Source organism: Natrix helvetica (genome assembly GCF_964273705.1).
Source record: "Natrix helvetica genome assembly, chromosome: 10".
NCBI classification, from domain to species: domain Eukaryota; kingdom Metazoa; phylum Chordata; class Lepidosauria; order Squamata; family Natricidae; genus Natrix; species Natrix helvetica.
The window spans coordinates 18,153,399-18,171,222 of NC_138561.1; the positions used below are offsets into that span (position 1 = coordinate 18,153,399).

The 17,824-nt window shown below is 43.0% G+C and overlaps 1 protein-coding gene across 1 annotated transcript in view; it reads left to right on the forward strand.

Annotated features, from left to right (window-relative positions):
* The window catches only part of NKD1 (NKD inhibitor of WNT signaling pathway 1), a 79,701-nt gene extending 62,183 nt beyond the window's left edge, over nucleotides 1-17,518 (forward strand). Inside the window, exons 5-10 of the mRNA XM_081963267.1 lie at nucleotides 4,578-4,684; nucleotides 9,510-9,605; nucleotides 12,472-12,619; nucleotides 13,624-13,708; nucleotides 14,096-14,226; nucleotides 15,268-17,518. Coding sequence (XP_081819393.1) covers nucleotides 4,578-4,684; nucleotides 9,510-9,605; nucleotides 12,472-12,619; nucleotides 13,624-13,708; nucleotides 14,096-14,226; nucleotides 15,268-15,842 — 1,142 coding nt within the window. The 3' untranslated portion in view covers nucleotides 15,843-17,518. The remainder of the gene's footprint in view (nucleotides 1-4,577; nucleotides 4,685-9,509; nucleotides 9,606-12,471; nucleotides 12,620-13,623; nucleotides 13,709-14,095; nucleotides 14,227-15,267) is intronic.
* Nucleotides 17,519-17,824: the final 306 nt, after the last annotated feature.

A 17,824-nucleotide genomic window follows, 5' to 3' on the forward strand; every position in this document is an offset into this window, starting at 1 on the left:
TCTTGGGAAGCCTCGGTCAGAACACATACCTGTTGAGTAAATAGGCTGTGCAGGGATGTGCATATGGACATAGAAAGACTAGAAGTGAATTCCAAAGAGTGAAGAAAAGATGCCGCTGTTTGAATCATCTAGAAAGAGTTGATTTGAGGGCATCGTTAAAGTGTTGTGAAACAGCACACGCAAAGGATTTTATCAAGGATTTCGGGCATATTGAAAGCAACGTAGTCTAATGGCGCTTTGTGCTCTCTGGGCTTGATGGTTTGCTTGCAGATGTTTGATGACCTGACTACATAAATGATGATGATCTGTACAGCACTGATGATAATGCCTAGTTGGGTGTCAAAACATCTGCAAGCAAACCACAAAGCTCAGAGAGCACCAAGTATCCCACAGTTCAATTTTGAGTAGGGACACCCTCCTGTTGCATTTAATGCATAGCTACCCCTATAAGAATAAAGTTAATGTCATTTTGCAATGGCATACCTGGCGTTTTGGTCTCCCAAATGCATTTGCGTTCATTATGTGCACATGTCTGGAAATAAGATATCTCTTTCCCCCGCCCCCCCAGAAGTGATCATCTTGCCCACGGATCTGTTTTGAAGTGCTCTGAGATGAAAACTAGGATCCTTGATGATCTCCCGTTCATTTAAGATAGCAATCTCGCCTAGACAAATGTAATATTGTTGGCAAGGATTTGGGGTGGAAGGTCACACGGTGCGCGGCTGAACCCTGAGCATTTTGCCTCGTGGTTTTTCTTGGCTTGTCGCACTGCCAGTTTTAACTCTTCCCCACCATTGTTTACATTTTATTTTAAAGACTTTTCTTTCAGCGTCTTGCTTTTCTATTGTGCGTGTGAAAGATGCGAACCGATCTCTTTAATTGTCCTATACTGCTTCTTATGCACAGAGACAGACAGCTGAAGGGCATATAGCCTAAAAGCACTTAAATTTTCTGTATTTCAGTTAAACGCGTGTTAAAACAAAATTTGTTAGCCCCGGGCCCAGAATGCAATCCTTTGATATTTTTTTCTCCCTCTACTATCTACACCAATGACAGAGCAGTTTGACTGATGCAATGATCTTTTATCCTAGACAGCTTTGTTTATTTACATATGCATGTATTTATTTAAAAGATTCATATAGCTGTCCATCTGAAGTTGCTTTTGAAGGGGGCTTTAAAGAAATAGATCTGCTTTACACAAACGGTGATTCCTTTCCCATTTATGGAAAAGTTTGTATCTGTAGTTGAGACCAGCCAGGGCAATTAATAAAGAGAGGCCAGGGAATTTCTAGAAACCTGGCACTCTGACAAATCACCAATACACACACAATCAACCAGACCCAAGCACCTTCCCCCCCACTGCAATCGGCACCCAGATCAGCATAGATTAGCTCCAAGGTTAACATCAGACCAACAAGAAACAAACAATATCCCAATCAAGAAACTTTCAAAGAAGCCGACAGCAAACAGCCCCATCAAAGAAACTGTAAGATCACCAAAACTGACAGGCAAGGCACTAGACCTGTGAAGGCAAACCTATGGCATGCGTGCCAGAGGTGGCAGGCAGCACCCTCTCTGATGGCATGAGAGCCATCGCCCCAGTTCAGCTCCACTACACATGGGTACACTCCTTCCACCAGCCAGTTGGTCTTCATCTCTCTGCCATACATGTGGTGGGACATGTGCGGGGGGATGCGCATACAGGTGCAGGAGGTGCGGCATGTGTGAGAATGCATGCAAGGGGCGCGTGCATGGGGGCACACACATGCATTATATTTGGGGGGGGTCCGGGCGCGTGCATGCTTTGGGCACTCGGTCTGAAAAAAGGTTAGCCATCACTGCACTAGAATATAAACTGACAGCCAGCTACGCTCCTTACTAGTACTGATGATGTTACCTAGTTGGGCAATGAAACGTCTGTAAGAAAACAAGCAAGCTCCGAGAGCACCAAGGAGCCCTCAATGAATAAAGATGATATAATGCAGAAACGTAGCAATCCTATGTACAGGTAGTCCTCAATGTACGAATGGAGCTCCAAATTGCTGTTGCTAAGCGAGGCTATTTGTTAAGTGAGTTTTGTCCCCTTTTACGACCTTCCGTGCCACAGCTGTTAAGTGAATGGCTGCAGTTGTTAAAGTTAGTAACCTGGTTGTTAAGGGAATTGACTTTGTGTGTTGGAAGCCAGCTGGGAAGAGGTAACCAATGACGATCACAATGACACTGGGAGACAATGCAACTGTCATAAATACATGTCAGTTTCCAAGCATTTGAATGTTGATCACATGACCAGGGGGATGTTGCAAGTGTGAGAACTGGTCATAAGTCACTTTTCTCAGTGCCATTGTAACTTCAAATGAATGGTTGTAAGCTGAGGACTTCCTATAAGTCATCCTTGGCTTCATTTCTTGTAAAGGAGTCATTATTTATTTGGGATCATAGATGCTTCTGCAGGCAACTAACGGAATAAGAGAATAACAGACTTGGAAGGGGCCTTGGAGGTCTTCTAGTCCAAACCCCCTGCTCCAGCAGGAAACCCTATATCATTTCAAGCAAATTGTTGTGCAACCTCTTCTTAAGAACCTCCAGCAATGGGGCACCTACAACTTCTGGTGGCAAGCTGTTCCGTTGGTTAATTGTCCTCACAGTTAGGAAGTTTTCTCCTTCATTCCCGGTTGCTTCTCTCTTGGATTAGTTTCCATCTGTTGCTTCTTGTCCTGCCTTCAGCTGCTTTGGAGAATAGATTTTTTACCAGAACATTTGACTAGATACGGGCCTGCCGCTTTCCAACTCTTGATTTGCAAGCACCTGAGAGAGACAGAAAGGGGATCATCGTTGGAAAAATTGACCTTGCTCTGCTTCTTCAAATACGGATGTTAAAAGTAGCTCCAGTAACAAAACTGCAGCCCAAATGAAGAAACTTTGACTGCATACCATATTAAAACATATGTCCAAGGCGTTTATTATGGCAAGCTTTCCCTTCTCCGTCAATCTTTCTGATAGGCTTTACTTTCATATTTGAAGGATCTAATTTGTCACAGCACAGTTTTTACCTGCCAGAATGTGTCACTTTAATGTTTTATTTATCTTTCTGAATGTGGAGAAAGATTAAGCTGCAGAGCTTCAAGCCAAGAGTGTCTATTCTCTTTTCTACTTCTTTTCTGGTGGCCCTTACTTTGCCTGCATGTAGGAACTTTTAATTTAAGGCTGATGAAGGATAATAAAATAGAACTTGCATGGATGCAGAACGCTAACCGTTAAAGCAGCTTGTTTGTTTGGGGTTTTTTTTTCACTGCAATGTGTGAAGCTAGCCATTGTGGCTTTTAGTTCTATATACAAACCAAATCATTGTGGCATTTTTTGTAAAAAAAAAATCTGATTTAGTTTTATGGGTAGAATGGTTGATGATTTCTGTTGGCTTTGAGCGAATGTGTGCCTGCAAGTTGTAACAAGCCCAATCTCTTAGTAGAAATCTTCCGGGTTTTCATCCTTCTTTTTTTTTCTTCTGAAAAAAAGCACTTTTTTATTTCCTTTGAGTGTGTGTGTATGTGTGTGTTTTAAAAAAGCTTGTTTTTCCTAATTCAAAGAGCATTTCAGTAGAGGGCAGAGTCCTTTATCAATTGTACCCTGTTCAGTCGAATTATATTTTGGATGTCAAAGTTAGGATCCTGGAAACTACTCTTTTTGGGGGGGGGGGAAAAACCATGTAAAATTCATGGTTGTACCAAATTGTTGAAAATGAAGCCAACATTTCACATGATTGTTTTGCAATGAGATCCCTGGCATATCAAATAATTAATTTTCTGTGCAGCTATTTTGAATGTTTTGAGGTACAAATGGTTTTGCCCTGGAAAGTGCATCTCTCAATACAGCTAAACTGGGTTTAATGCTGAGAAAATGTGCTCTGTCAAGCCTAGAACAAAACTCTAAAAATGGAATCGAATAGAATTCTTTATTGGCCAAGTGTGATTGGACACACAAGGAATTTGTCTTTGGTGCATAAGCTCTCATGAGGTGTACATAAAGAAAAATAAAATCGAATGCATTCATCAAGAATGCATAAGATACAACAGTTAGTGATAGTCAAGTTTACTAATAAGCATTTAAATTATACTAGGAAACAAACAATATAAATTTTAAGATACAAGCAACATGGTCACAGTCGTAAGTGGAAAGACATAGGTACTAGGAAGGAAGAGAAGAATAATAGTAATACTGTCTTAGTAGATAATTTGACAGTGTTATGGGGATTAGTTGTTTAGCAGAGTGATGGCATTCAGGAAAAAAAACCATCCTTGTGTCTAGTTGTCTTGGTGTGCAGTGCCCTATAGCATCATTTGGAGGGTAGGAGTTGAAACAGTTTATCTCCAGGATGTGAGGGGTCTGTAAATATTTTCACAGCCCTCTTTTTGACTCCTGCGGTATAGATCAAACGAGAGGTTTGTTTCATGCTTAAGATGCCCGAATGTCTCTTTTAAACTCGGAACAAGGTTAGAAATATCCTGCGCATCCCTGCAGCTAGAACTCAGTGCAACTTCTAGAACATTCTCCTTAACTCCGCCTCTCTCTTTCGCACCCAGTTGCCCTGCCCCCAGAAAAGACAGAGGGAGCTTGCAGTGGTGATGAAAAGAAAGCCGAAAAAGAAACCGATGGCCGGGCAAATGCCAAGAAACAACTAAAATTTGAGGTAAGCATGTTGCCTTTTGTGAGGGCAGCCAGTTGCTCTTAGATCTCGAAAGACGTCCGTTTCCATCCAATTTGACTCCTAATCAGCTCCATATTAGTGGTTTTGCGAATGCAAGTGTCGTTCAAAATAGCAATGCTGGTTTGGTTCCAAACATTTGGGGAGTGTTCTGAGGTCAGGACAGCTCTGGTTTGCGCTTGGGCCCCTTCCAGGAGAGTTGGAACAACATCAGAACGCTTCCAGAAACGATGAAATAACCCATTTTTGAACTTGAAACGGCATTTTGGAGTCTTGAAAATGTTTTGTCTTTTGAAACATTTCACAAGCCTGCTTCAATGCGTGCCCTGTTTTCCTGGAAGATAGAAGAAGCTTCAAGAGTTCAGAGAACTGCTAGCTGCATGCCTTATTTGGGGAGTGCATAATAAATATTGGAGGGATGTGGTGGCTCAGTGGCTAAGACGCTGAGCTTGTTGATCAGAAAGGACGGCAGTTTGGCGGTTCGAATCCCTAGCACCGCGTAACAGAGTGAGCTCCAGTTACTTGTCCCAGCTTCTGCCAACCTAGCAGTTCGAAAGCAGGTAAAAATTGCAAGTAGAAAAATAGGAACCACCTTTGGTGGGAAGGGAACAGTGTTCCATGCGCCTTCGGCGTTTAGTCATGCCGGCCACATGACCATGGAGATGTCTTTGGACAGCGCTGGCTCTTCGGCTTTGAAACGGAGATGAGCACCACCCGATAGAGTCAGGAACGACTAGCACATATGTGCGAGGGGAACCTTTACCTTTAATAAATATTGGAGAGGATGATCTTGTGTATATGTGGTTGCAAAGTGGTTGCCTAGATTTGTATCCTAGAAAAGGACAGTTTTGGAAAGAACTGGAATGCAACTGAAGCTGAAGAGCCAGCACTGTCCAAAGACGTCTCCATGGTCATGTGGCCAGCATGACTAAATGCCGAAGGCACACGGAACGCTGTTACCTTCCCACCAAAGGTGGTTCCTATTTTTCAACGTGCATTTTTACATGCTATCGAACTGCTAGATTGGCAGAAGCTGCGACAAGGAACGAGAGCTCACTCTGTTACATGGCGCTAGGGATTCGAACCACTGAACTGCTGACCTGTTTGATCAACAAGCTCAGCGTCTTAGCCACTGAGTCACTGCATCCCTTTTTTCATCAAACTTTTTTCATCAAAATAGACCTACCCAATTCCTGCAACTGTTGTTCATGTGTTTTAGCCTCCAGTCCCCTCATCATCTTTGTCGCTCTTCTATGCACTCTTTCTAGAGTCTCAACATCTTTAGTATTTAAACACTTTTAACTCCAGTGGGGCATGTGTGTGTTTTGTGTGACGTCTCCTCAGTGATGTCCCACGGAATAAATTACAGTTGTGACTTCAGCTCTAGATTCATGCCCAATTGGCCTGCAGCACTAGCTGATCTTAGCTGATCTGGAAAAGCTAAGCAGGACCAGGCTCAATCAGGACCACCAGGAGTGTAGACTAGACTGGGAAACTGGGAAAAAACAACACATTGGCGGGGGGGGGGGGGGAACCAAACCCAGATGGCTCATTCCAAGAAATCACTAGGAACCGAACTTGGCTGAAGGGAGACCTTTTATTTGGTGTGTTTTTGTCTGTGTGCAGTAGTTCCTTGAATGCCAGCCAAGCGCCACGGGTCCTAACTCTGGCAAAATTTAAATATATTATTATATATATGATTCTTATGTCTCGTGAATTGGCATTAATGAAATGCTCTCTGCTGGCTGCTATGACGCTTCTTTCTCCCGAGTTTCTGTTTTCTTACTTTCTTGCCAAAGGTGATCAGTATATTGTTGCTGTAAAAGATACAGATAATGCTGGGAGTAAACAGAGCCAATTACAAGTACGTAAGTGATCTAATTCTCCTCCCTGAGTATAAATTCAGCTAAGTAGACAGATTAAGAGCCTTCAGAGGTTGGCTGTGATCTTGCCAAAATTGTTCCAGGACTGTTCCAGGACTGATAACTGAAGTTGGAAAAGAATAGGCTTTCATCTTTTCTTTTCTTTTCTTTTCCCCCTACGCCTCCTGGATTGCTCTTTCAAAATATAATTAGTGAATCAAACAGAGAGAGATCCTTGGAAAAAAATAGGGATTTTTCATGTCGCTTCATTGATATCTAACACAGTCAATGATGTTTCTATGATTTTAGTGGCTTTATCCTTCCTTCCTTCCTCTCTCTCTCTTCCCTGTACTCTTCTATCTCCTTCCTTCCCTCTCTCCCTCTCTTCCTTTTCTGTACTCTTCTCTCTCCTTCTTTCCTTGTCCTTCCTTCCTTTCTTCCTTCCATGTCCTTCCTTTCTTCCTCTAATTTCCTTCCTTATTCTTCCTTCCTCCCTCTTTTCTCTCCTTCCTTCCTTGTCCTTCCTTCCTTTCCACATAACACCTCATATCAACAATTGTTGATAAGAAAGGCAAAAACTCTGGAGAGTGGACTCGGCAGTACTTGGAGACAGCAAAACAGAAGAGAAACAACTGGAGAAAACCTCAAAATATAAAGTCTTGCAAATGGAAGTATAATGAACATGGCAAAAGAAAGTAAAGATAGCGCCAAAAATAATAAATGGTGCCTTGGTTCAATCCCAAAACATCTGGAACACCACTTGAACTTCCATCAGCATTGACACACACACACACCCACCCCCCCCGTCAATTGCAAAAGGCAGTTTGACTTGGAACAGCTTACATCCTGCAACAATATCTTTTCACGCTATCAAAGAATAGCAGCTGCCTATCCAAGGTCCTTGGGGAAGGACTCAAGAGGTGGATAAAATGCCAAATCAAGTCTGAGCATCTGTCTGACTGCGCGACCAACCGTCATGATACCCAGTGCTGATTTCTGTCTCCCGGCTGTGCAAGACAGAAGCGTCAAGTGTGGAGATGGGCACCTGCCTGTGCCCGCTTACCTTTCAGATCACAGCTTCTCAGTGGCGCAAGCGAGGGGCAAAGCACCCAAGAGACCCTTTCATTTTATGACAGGGCACCCAGGAGTCTGACACACGACAGCCAAGAGGCCTAAATCGGAGGCAAGAAGCTGAGAATGTTTGTGTAATCTGAACCTCCACTTCCACAACTGTGTAGGGGTCTTTTGGCAGCTTTCAAGCAGGGGCCTGTAACAAGCAAGAGACGGCTGCCTTTAAACTCAGTGGGAAACTGGGGGCTTTACCGTTAACTGCTGTAGGGAATTGGTTTCAAGTCAGCAGATCAAGGAGGTATTTCAGGCCTTCCATCCTGCCAGAGCGATTTGGAAGTGTTTATTTTCCTTGAGTGCAACAGCTTTTCTTTTAATTGCCCCCATGCCTTCCTTTGCTCCCCGTGACTCCGATTCACGCGAGTTCCACAGAAGGAAGGTGAAGGTCCTGTAAAGTTTGAGGTGAGGCCTCTGGATTGAGACGAGCCAGTTGTGCAAACAGTTTTTCCTTCTTGGAAAATTCAAGGCTGAACTGGAGTGTCTTTAGTTTAATTTTTACCTGAGCCAGGTAAGAAAGCCAGGTGTCCTTTCAGGAAATACAACTAAGTCCTCAATCTAAGGTAAAGATTCCCCTTGCACATATGTGCTAGTTTTCCTCATTCTAGAGGGCAGTGCTCATATCCGTTTCAAAGCCGAAGAGCCAGCGCTGTCTGAAGATGTCTCCATGGTCATGTGGCCAGCATGACTGAATGCCAAAGTCGCATGGAACACTGTTACCTCCCCACCAAAGGTGGTTCCTATTTTTCTACTTGCATTTCTTTACCTGCTTTTGAACTGCTAAGTTGGCAGAAGCCAGGACAAGGAACGGGAGCTCACTCTGTTACTCGGTGCTAGGGATTCGGACCACCAAACTGCTGACCTTTCTGATCGACAAGCTCAGCATCTTAGCCACTGAGCCACCTTACAGCAGCTCATTTAGTGACCATTCAAAGTTACCATGGCGGTGGAAAAAGTGACTTATTTCACTCTTACCACTTACGTTGCAGGTCACGTGGTCAAAATCCAGATGCTTGGCAATCATATGATCTGTCCCCATCTGTCAACACATAACTTTCTGCCACATAGAAAGGAGGAGAACCACCACTACTTAGCACGTCCACCTCCTCTTCATCTCTATACGTAGTCCAGAAGGACACCAAAGTTGATGGTGTCAAAGACTCTGAGGGACTTAAGGGAAAGAAGGATTGTCACACCGTACCATTCTTGGCTCCACCAATAGTCATCAACATGCATGGCCAAGGTTGTCTCAGGATTACACCTTGAATAGTCTTCAAGGACAGCTCTAATGAAAGGCTCTAGATCAGGGGTTCTCAGCCTGTGGTCAGATGAACAGATGAACAGAGTTGGAAGAGACCTTGTAGGTCATCTAGTCCAACCCCCCTCCCACCCAAGCTGGAGACCATATGCCATTTCTGACAGGTGGCAGTCCAGTCTCCTCTTGAAAGCTTCCAGTGATGAAGCTCCCAAGGTCATGGATCTCCGAGAGACATAATATCACAGGGAGTCTGTGAATCGTTGGTTAAGTCGAGTGTTTTAAATCTTGAGTTACGTCTTGGGGGGGTGGGGTGGCCATGGCCATGGCCCATGGCCACAAAAGCTATTCCATGATGGGAAAAAAGGTTGAGAACTACTGATCTAAATTATCTGTTCCTTGGAGAGTCTTTTGAAGCCACAGCCTAACCACTTTCTCAACAATGTCTGCTAATAAAAGGAACGTTAGAGATTTTTCCCTTGGGAAAAGCATCCTCAAACATAAAAGTACGTTTTACACAACAACTAGCATTTTGTTAATCTGACACACATGTTTGTGTGTTCCTTAGGAATTGCAGTGTGATGTGTCTGTTGAGGAAGACAATAGGCAAGAATGGACCTTCACTCTCTACGATTTCGACAACAATGGCAGAGTCACCCGTGAGGTAAGTCAAGTTACACCCCTAAACAGCACCGGATAAAAACAAGGGCAAAGAAAATTGAGAAAAGCTAAATTATACATGTCATAAATCAATATAGTTCTGGGTCAGGAGAGCATGAATGTTACATGTTGATTATCTCTTAGAGCTACTGAGTCATTTTCTGGGGGGAGGGGGGTTTGAGATAAATCAGTGCAGTTTATGGCAGCGGTCTCCAAACTTGGCAATTTTAAGACTGGTGGACTTCAATTCCCAGAATTCCTCCTCCACAAGTTTGGAAATCTGGGTCCTCCTTTTACCCACCTCAGAAGGATGAAAGGCTAAATCAATCTTCAGCATGGTGAGATTCAAACTGCCAAATTGCAAGCAGCTGGCAGTCAGCAGAAGTAGCCTGCAGTACTGCACTCTAACCACTGGGCCACCGTGGCTCATTATTATCTTCTTTATTCCCCCCTTTTATTGGTGTTATGATTATTACTCTGTTGCTTTGCACGTACAGTGGGAGCTTCTGCACCAGAGACAAATTCCTTGTGCTTCTAATCATACTTGGCCATATAAAGTATTCAGTTCAGTTCAAGATATGCCGTCTTTTTAATGGTTCTGCTTTTAGAATGCCAGAATTTCTTTTCTTTTGCACTTGGCATTGTTTGATGTCAAGGATATGTCTGCATGTTTAAGGGACATTTTAAAAGTGTGAATTTGGAAAGCGATAACCATCTGAGACAAATGATTCTTTAAACAGAGTGTCGAGAGAATGCCCTTTGCAAATATGAAATGCTTTCTGGCTATTCCAATTGCTGTCAGAACAGAGTCAATAAAACAGCAAAAGACTTTTCAGCTGGACCGATAATCATTTATCACAAGGAGAAGGGATCTAAGATGCAAAGAGCAATAAGACTTTGCAAAGCATTAAGATTTTGCTGAAACTCATGTGCTATTATAGATTTAGAAGTGATACCTCCGCCACCTGTAAAAGGCATTAATTTTTCAGGCTAAGATTTTGAGCGTTGCTTAGTATTTCCAGGTTCTTCCATCAGCCTGGACTTAACCTCGCATGTGAAGTAACAAATACACAAAGTCTATTCCTGGAGTTGTCTCTCGTGTACCTCCTTGTCCGTAGGGTGTTCCATTTGCGTAGTGTGTTATACCGGCAATTTGTGTGTCTAGATTCACACGGTGACAAGGTGAGAAACACAGAATTCCTGTGGATTCAGCAGGGCCCCGGGACGAAGGGAAATTTTTCCTTCGCTAGAAAAAAGCAGCAAAGCTTAGGCAAGTGTGAAGTGTTGGTTATTTCTGATGTGGTGAATTAGAGAACAAATTGGCATTTCAGAGGGAACCGTGTTGCCCATGGGTTGTTACAGAGGCTGAGTGTTGTTCTTTGTGAATAACTTAGTGGATGCCCTATAGCTTTAAGGCCTTTCTTGAGGAGATTTGTGTTAATCGAGCTTCTGAAAGGTGAACAGAGATAGCAAGAGGATGTAAAAGAAAGGGGGAAAAAAGAATATCGAAAGAGAATTCCTGCTCCAAACACTACTAGCCTCATTTCTGCTTTCTCCCCCCAAAATATATTCAGAATTTTTTTTCATTTTATTTTTATGGGTTTAAGCTATCAAAATGCTTTGGATAAGAAAAAAAAAAGAGAGAGAGAGAATCCAGCTGTTGTGTTTGAAGTGAAGATGGCAAGAAAGATGTTTCTGGCATAGATGAATGCAGAACGTCGGTGCAAAACTGTAATTACACTGGAAGGGAATTCATGGATATCTGGAATTACTTCTCACTGCACTTACCAGCCACAGTAGTTTTCAAACACAGGGAGGCTTTTCATTACCCTGCCTTATTAAGCTCGGAGGGGACGTGGTGGCTCAGTGGCTAAGATGCTGAGCTTGTCAATCAGAAAGACCAGCAGTTCGGTGGTTCGAATCCCTAGCGCCGTGTAACAGAGTGAGCTCCCATTACTTGTCCCAGCTTCTGCCAACCTACAGTTTGAAAGCACATAAAAATACAAGCAGAAAAATAGGGACCACCTTTGGTGGGAAGGTAACAGCATTCCATGCGCCTTTGGCATTTAGTCATGCCAGCCACATGACTACGGAGACATCTTCAGGCTGTGCTGGCTCTTCAGCTTTGAAACTGAGATGAGCACCACCCCCTAGAGGCGGAAACGACGAGCACATATGTGCGAGGGGAACCTTACCACCTTCTAAACCACAATTGTTGTGTGATCCCAACCAAACAGACGTGTGGTGGGAATGTGTCTATTTGGAAATGGGAGATCCAGCCACCAGGAAAAGGCTTGTGTTGAGACATTAGTCTCTCCGTCTGTAAATTGGTTAGCTATTTAGCTGATGCAGACTTAAGTGAATTCGACTAGAGTGGAATTTTTGAAAACAGTTGACATAAACTCACAGAGGACTGATATTTGTAATAATAATAATAATAGTTCTTGATGGTTAATTGTTCCATCATTTAGTAAAATGAGTTTCCATGAGTGCACGAATATGTATGATGGATGCTTTTAGGGAAGTGGATATATATTGGGGACATAAATATTTCCGTTACTTGAAAAGTGTTCTTAGATCCTGATGGCTGAAAGAGTTTGGGTGCAAAATTAACTGACCCAGAAACTTTACACAATTGCTCTGCAATTGTAATTTTATGATCATTGTCTATCCCCTGCTTTTCTAGAAATCCACCTTGGTTTGAGTTGCGGTAATATTATCAAATATGCATAGCTCTTTGAAATGCAAGTGTGGGATTTCAGTCTGTTGGTAAGACTTACTGTTTCTGTGAAGGAAATAAGTAAGTGTGACCACTGGCAGAGTAAACACTATCACTGGGAGTTTACACATGTATTTTCTTCTGTCTCTAGGATATTACAAGCCTGCTTCATACCATCTATGAAGTTGTGGATGCTTCGGTCAATCATTCACCCAACTCGAGTAAGACTTTGAGGGTTAAGCTCACCGTTGCTCCAGATGGGAGCCAAAAGAAGAGAAGCATCATGTTGAACCACACTGGTAAGATTTGATTTGGGCCTTTCTTCCTTCTCCAGACAAAGTATCATAAGATATTCCCTTACACCGAGAGAGACTCTAAAGCTGTGTTTGCACGTTTACACCAAGCCATAGTAAGATTTGTTCATTTCGGATTTAGATCAACATGTTTTTGTTTACAAGTTAAGATATAATGGTTCATTGAAGAAACCATAGGTTAATCAATGCTGGCTTAATGTGATGTGGAATGGCAACCTTTCAAGGAATTTAGTAATTGAAATAGTGCGTGGCAAAGTTTCCTTAGTGAAATGGACTGAGAAATATGAAATGGAATACTGCATTCAGTTTTGGTCACCAAAATGTAAAAAGGATGTGAAGACTCTAGAAAGAGTGCAGAGAAGAGCAACAAAGATGATTGGGGGACTGGAGGCTAAAACATATGAAGAACAATTGCAGGAACTGGGTATGTCTAGTTTAATGAAAAGAAGGACTAGGGTTGCCTTCAGAGCAGTGTTCCAAAATCTCAGGAGCTGCCACAAAGAAGAGGGAGTCAAGCTATTCTCAAAAGCAGCTGAAGGCAAGACAAAAAGCAATGGGTGGAAAGTAATCAAGGAGAGAAGCAACTTAGAACTAAGGAAGACCTCCAAGGTCCCTTCCAATTCTGTTATTCTATTCTATTCTCCATTCCAGTCAGTCTGGTTGAAAATATTAGTTTTGCTTTCCTTCCTTTGTCTGGCCAACATTTCTTTGAATGTCTCTTTCCTGCTTGCACTTGCTTGCATTTTTTCCTCCTCTGAAACTGGAAAACATTTCTAAGAGGTAAGCTAAATCTGAATCTTCAAGGCTGGAAATACATCTGTCTACCTATTTTTCACCAAGAATAGATGTACCCTGTTTAGTTGGGTTGTGCCAGAAAATCAATAAGAAAAGAAGAAATAACCATCTCTCTCTCTCTCTCCCCCTCTCCCTCTCTCTCTCTCTCTCTCTCTCTCTCTCTCTCTCTCTCTCTCTCTCTCTCGTGAAAGCAGATCTTCAAAGCTCAAGGCATCGAGCAGAGAGCAAAGCTGGTGAAGAAGCAAGAAGTTGTGACAAGAAGCCACGGGGTTCCCTCAGGTAAACTGGAGCAAAATGTTTTATCTTTCTCTGGGGAGATGCCATGCTAGGTAGCCTTGGATTTAAGCATTCAGTTTAGCACTTCTGGAAACAATGCTGCGCCCAAGATATATTTCTCCTATAGTTCTTCTAATTTTCTAGATTAAAATTCTGTGTCACCAAGGTGAATCTAGATTGTCATGTCAAGTTATCTCCCAGCCCTTCCTCCACCAATACTTTCAGTTGGAGATGTCAGAAGTTGAAAGTAAAGTTTTCTGCCCAGAAAGCATACAACCTGCCAATAAATAGAGAATCATGTCAACATTTCAGCATGAGGCTTAGTTTTTAAAGGCATTCGCTAGCATGGTACACAATGAAACTAATAGGCATCCTATAATTTGGGAATAGGTACCATCATGGAGAATCCAAGCCTGAACCGAATGGATGCTACCATCACTGCGTTGATGAAAACATTGAAAGGAGGAACCACTATTTAGATCTCGCAGGAATAGAAAACTACACCTCGAAGTTCGGGCCAGGTATGTTGCACCCATGCCTTGCAATCCTGTTATCTTTTGAAAGGGGACCGTCTTGTTTACTTGGATAGTGGGGCATGTTGAGTATCCAGAGATCAGACACCTGCTACAAGAGGTGTAAGTGTGAGGAACCATGGTAAGTCGAGGACAACCTGTGGTGTGGTGTTCTAAGCAAAATTTGTTTAAATGAGGTTAGTTAATCCAAGCACTTTTTAACTTGCCCTGGATCAAAATGTTTATATTTTATGTAATAGACATGTCTATTTCTTTTCTGTTAAACTACCCTGTGACTCAGTGTAGAAGTGATTGTTAGACGTCTAGTGTTTTGCCTCCCCATACCTCTTCCTGTCTACATCTTCCATCTTCAGTCCACAACAAGGACTAAATGAACACAATTTATCTCTCTTTAATAATGGTAAAATTGTTATATATTAAGAGCCGAGGTGACACAGTGGTTAGAATGTAGTACTGCAGGCTATTTCTGCTGACTGCCAGTGGACTGCAATTTGGCAGTTCAAATCTCACCAGGCTTAAGGTTGACTCAGCCTTTCATCGTTCCAAGGTGGGTAAAATGAGGGCCCAGATTGTTGGGGGCAAGAGGCTGACTCTGTAAACCGCTTAGAGAGGGCTGTAAAAGCACTGTGAAGCGGTATATACGTCTAAGAGCTATTGCTATTCCTCCGTTCCTCCTCCTTCCTCTCCTCCCTCCCTCCCTCCCTTCATGGAACAATGGTTAGAATGCAGTATTTGCAGGCTAGCTCTGCCCACAGCCAGGAGTTTAATCCTGAGCAGCTCAAGGTGGAACTCAGCCTTCCATCCTTCTGAGGTTGTTAAAACGAGGACCCAGGTTTTGGGGGGCAAGAGGCTGACTCTGTAACCGCTTAGAGAGGGTTGTAAAGCACTGTAAAGCGGTACATAAGTCTAAGTGCTATTGCTATTGCTACTTGCAGCAGGAGTCATTAAGGCAGCCGCCAATGTCCGTTAAATCAGAGGAGGCATTTGCTCAGGTTGCTCTGCAATTTTTAAATGATTGTTGTTTCTTAGGCTCTCCACCGATCGCTCAGAAGCACAATCCAACCGTTCGGGTTGCCAATCAAGCAAGGTCCCGTTCCCATGAGCCAGAGGTCTTCCACGCCCACCAGCGGAGGTCCCCTGTGGTGGATCCTGCCCATGTCAATTTGGTGGAAGCTTCGTATGCCAAGCTGGCAGAAATCCAGCAGAGGCTGCGAAGCCAAGAGGCCAGCAGGCATTTCGTGAAGTCTCCCAAGACTCAAAGCAAAAACGCGGCTTCCGCTCACGCCGGAAGGGCGGTGAGAGGGAAACCCATCCAAGGAGTACCTCTTCCCATGGCTTCCCCTACTGCGCGGATAGGCCAGAACCTACCTTACCACCCCATGCAGCCCCAGCAGACTTACAAGAAACACAAGCAGAGGGGAAAAGAGACTCACCAGTTGTGCAAGAGCTTCCCAGCTCCTGGGACAGTGGTGGAAAAAGAGCACGTCAGAGATCTTCCCGCGGTCGTCTTGTACGAAGGCCAAGTTGGGCAGATGATCCAGAGACATGAGCATCACCATCATCACGAACATCATCATCACTATCACCACTTCTACCAGACATGAAATGGACTTCCTCCTCCTTCTCCGCCTCTTGGGAAGTTCTCCCACACTATGAAGGAAGGCATGTGGTGGCCTCTTGGGGGTTGAAAAGATTGGTGTTGTCCTTATTCATGTTAGTATTGTTGCTATCCCATTTAATATTCCGCTAAAGCTATTTTAGAACTTCTATGAAAAACACTAAAAAAAAACAATACTGGTGGTGATGATAATAATAATAATAATAACCTAACATTATTTATATTATGTGGAACTGTATCGCTTGCTTTAATAACTTGTGGTTTTTTATTATTTTGGAAAGAATTGGCTTGTTCAACACACGCACACATACAAGAAAACCTTATGGGAACTTTCGCATGAATGCTTTGTGTATTCAGAAAACACAGGAACTAGTCCACCCCCAGAAATGTGCACCTCAAGTGTCCTCAGAGGTTTGTGAGAAGTTCTCTGTGGTCATGCGTGAAGACCTCTTACATTCAAGGAGAACTTCATGGTGCCTCCGTGAGCGTAGATGTTCTCTCAAGCAAAACTCTGGAGAACTTCCTACTGATGGGTGTTAAGAGGGGAATGGGATTCTGATGGTGGAAAGCTGTAGTTGAACATACACCTTGGCTCAGGCAAAGACCTCTGCGATGAGCTCTGTTTAAAATCTTAAACATTGAAGCAAGCATCCCTTTGTGATGTTGGAAAAGGGGCTTTGAATGAATGGTTAGATATCCTGTTTTCCCGAAAATAAAGACCTCCCCGGATAATAAGCCCAATTGGGCTTTTGAGCGCATGTGCTGAAATAAGCTGTCCCCCCAAAATATTGCAACACAGCAGCAGCCATGAGGTGACCACGCTCACCGCCTCCTGCACCTCAAAAGTAATGAGACCTCCCCAAAAATAAGGCCAGGCGCTTATTTCGGGGGTCAAAAGAAAATAAGACCCTCTCTTATTTTCGGGAAAACACGGTACCTAGTTTATTGCACAGGTTGGCTTACGTCATGCAAACCTGTCAGCAATTTCAAAAATGCAAAATAGTTGCTACCTCTTGGATAATTCAAAACTTCTTATTTGATTGAATGTGCTGCCAGAAAAGGAAGGAAGGAGTGATGGAACCAGGGAAGGAATATTTTTTTTTACTTGATTGCATTCATGTAGCCTGCTACTCTTTTTACTACTCATCACTTTGTTAGCTATGTCTTCATACTAGTGATGAGGAAATGGTTCATGTTGCTCGTCAAAAAAAGCTACGATGTCCACACTTTTTTATTTCCATTCTTTTTTTTAATGGCCGCCTTTATAAGTTAGGTCATTTTAAAACATCTTTTTTTTGTTTTTTGCCGCATTGGAAAACTGTGAGAACAAATGTACTCTGTTATTTTTAGATTAGAAGGTCTGTAAGAATTCCTGGTGTTCAGGCAACAGAAAAGCATGGTCAATCTTGGATTATCACAGGAGACCATCTCTACTGCTTGTCAGTACTAATAATAGCTAGTAAGGGGGTTCTGGCATCTTACGGTACTTATGGTTTAGGAGAGCATATACCGTATTTTTCAGACTATAAGACGCACCTTTTTGTCTCCCAAAAGGCAGTGAAAATGTCTTATGGACCGAATATTGCTGAAGCCCTGCCCACTCGTCGACCATTTTTTGGTCTCTGCCTATTTTCGAGCCTTTTTTGGCCCGTTTCCAAGACTTTTTTCAGGCCATTTTTAGGCTTTTGGGGCCATTTTTGAGGCTTTTTTCAGCCCATTTTTGAGGCTTTTTGAAGGCCTTTTTTGGAAAAGCCTCAAAAACGGCCCCAAAAAGCCTAAAAACAGCCCAAAATTGGCTCCAAAAGGCCTCAAAATGGCCAGAAAAAAGCCTCAAAAATGGCTTGAAAAAAGCCTAGAAAATGGGTAGAAATAGAGCTGAAAAAAGGCCCCCAAAAGGGCTGAAAATGCAGTGTGCCAAAAACATTTTGTTGTTGTTGTTTTCCTCTTCTAAGTTTAGGTGCGTCTTAT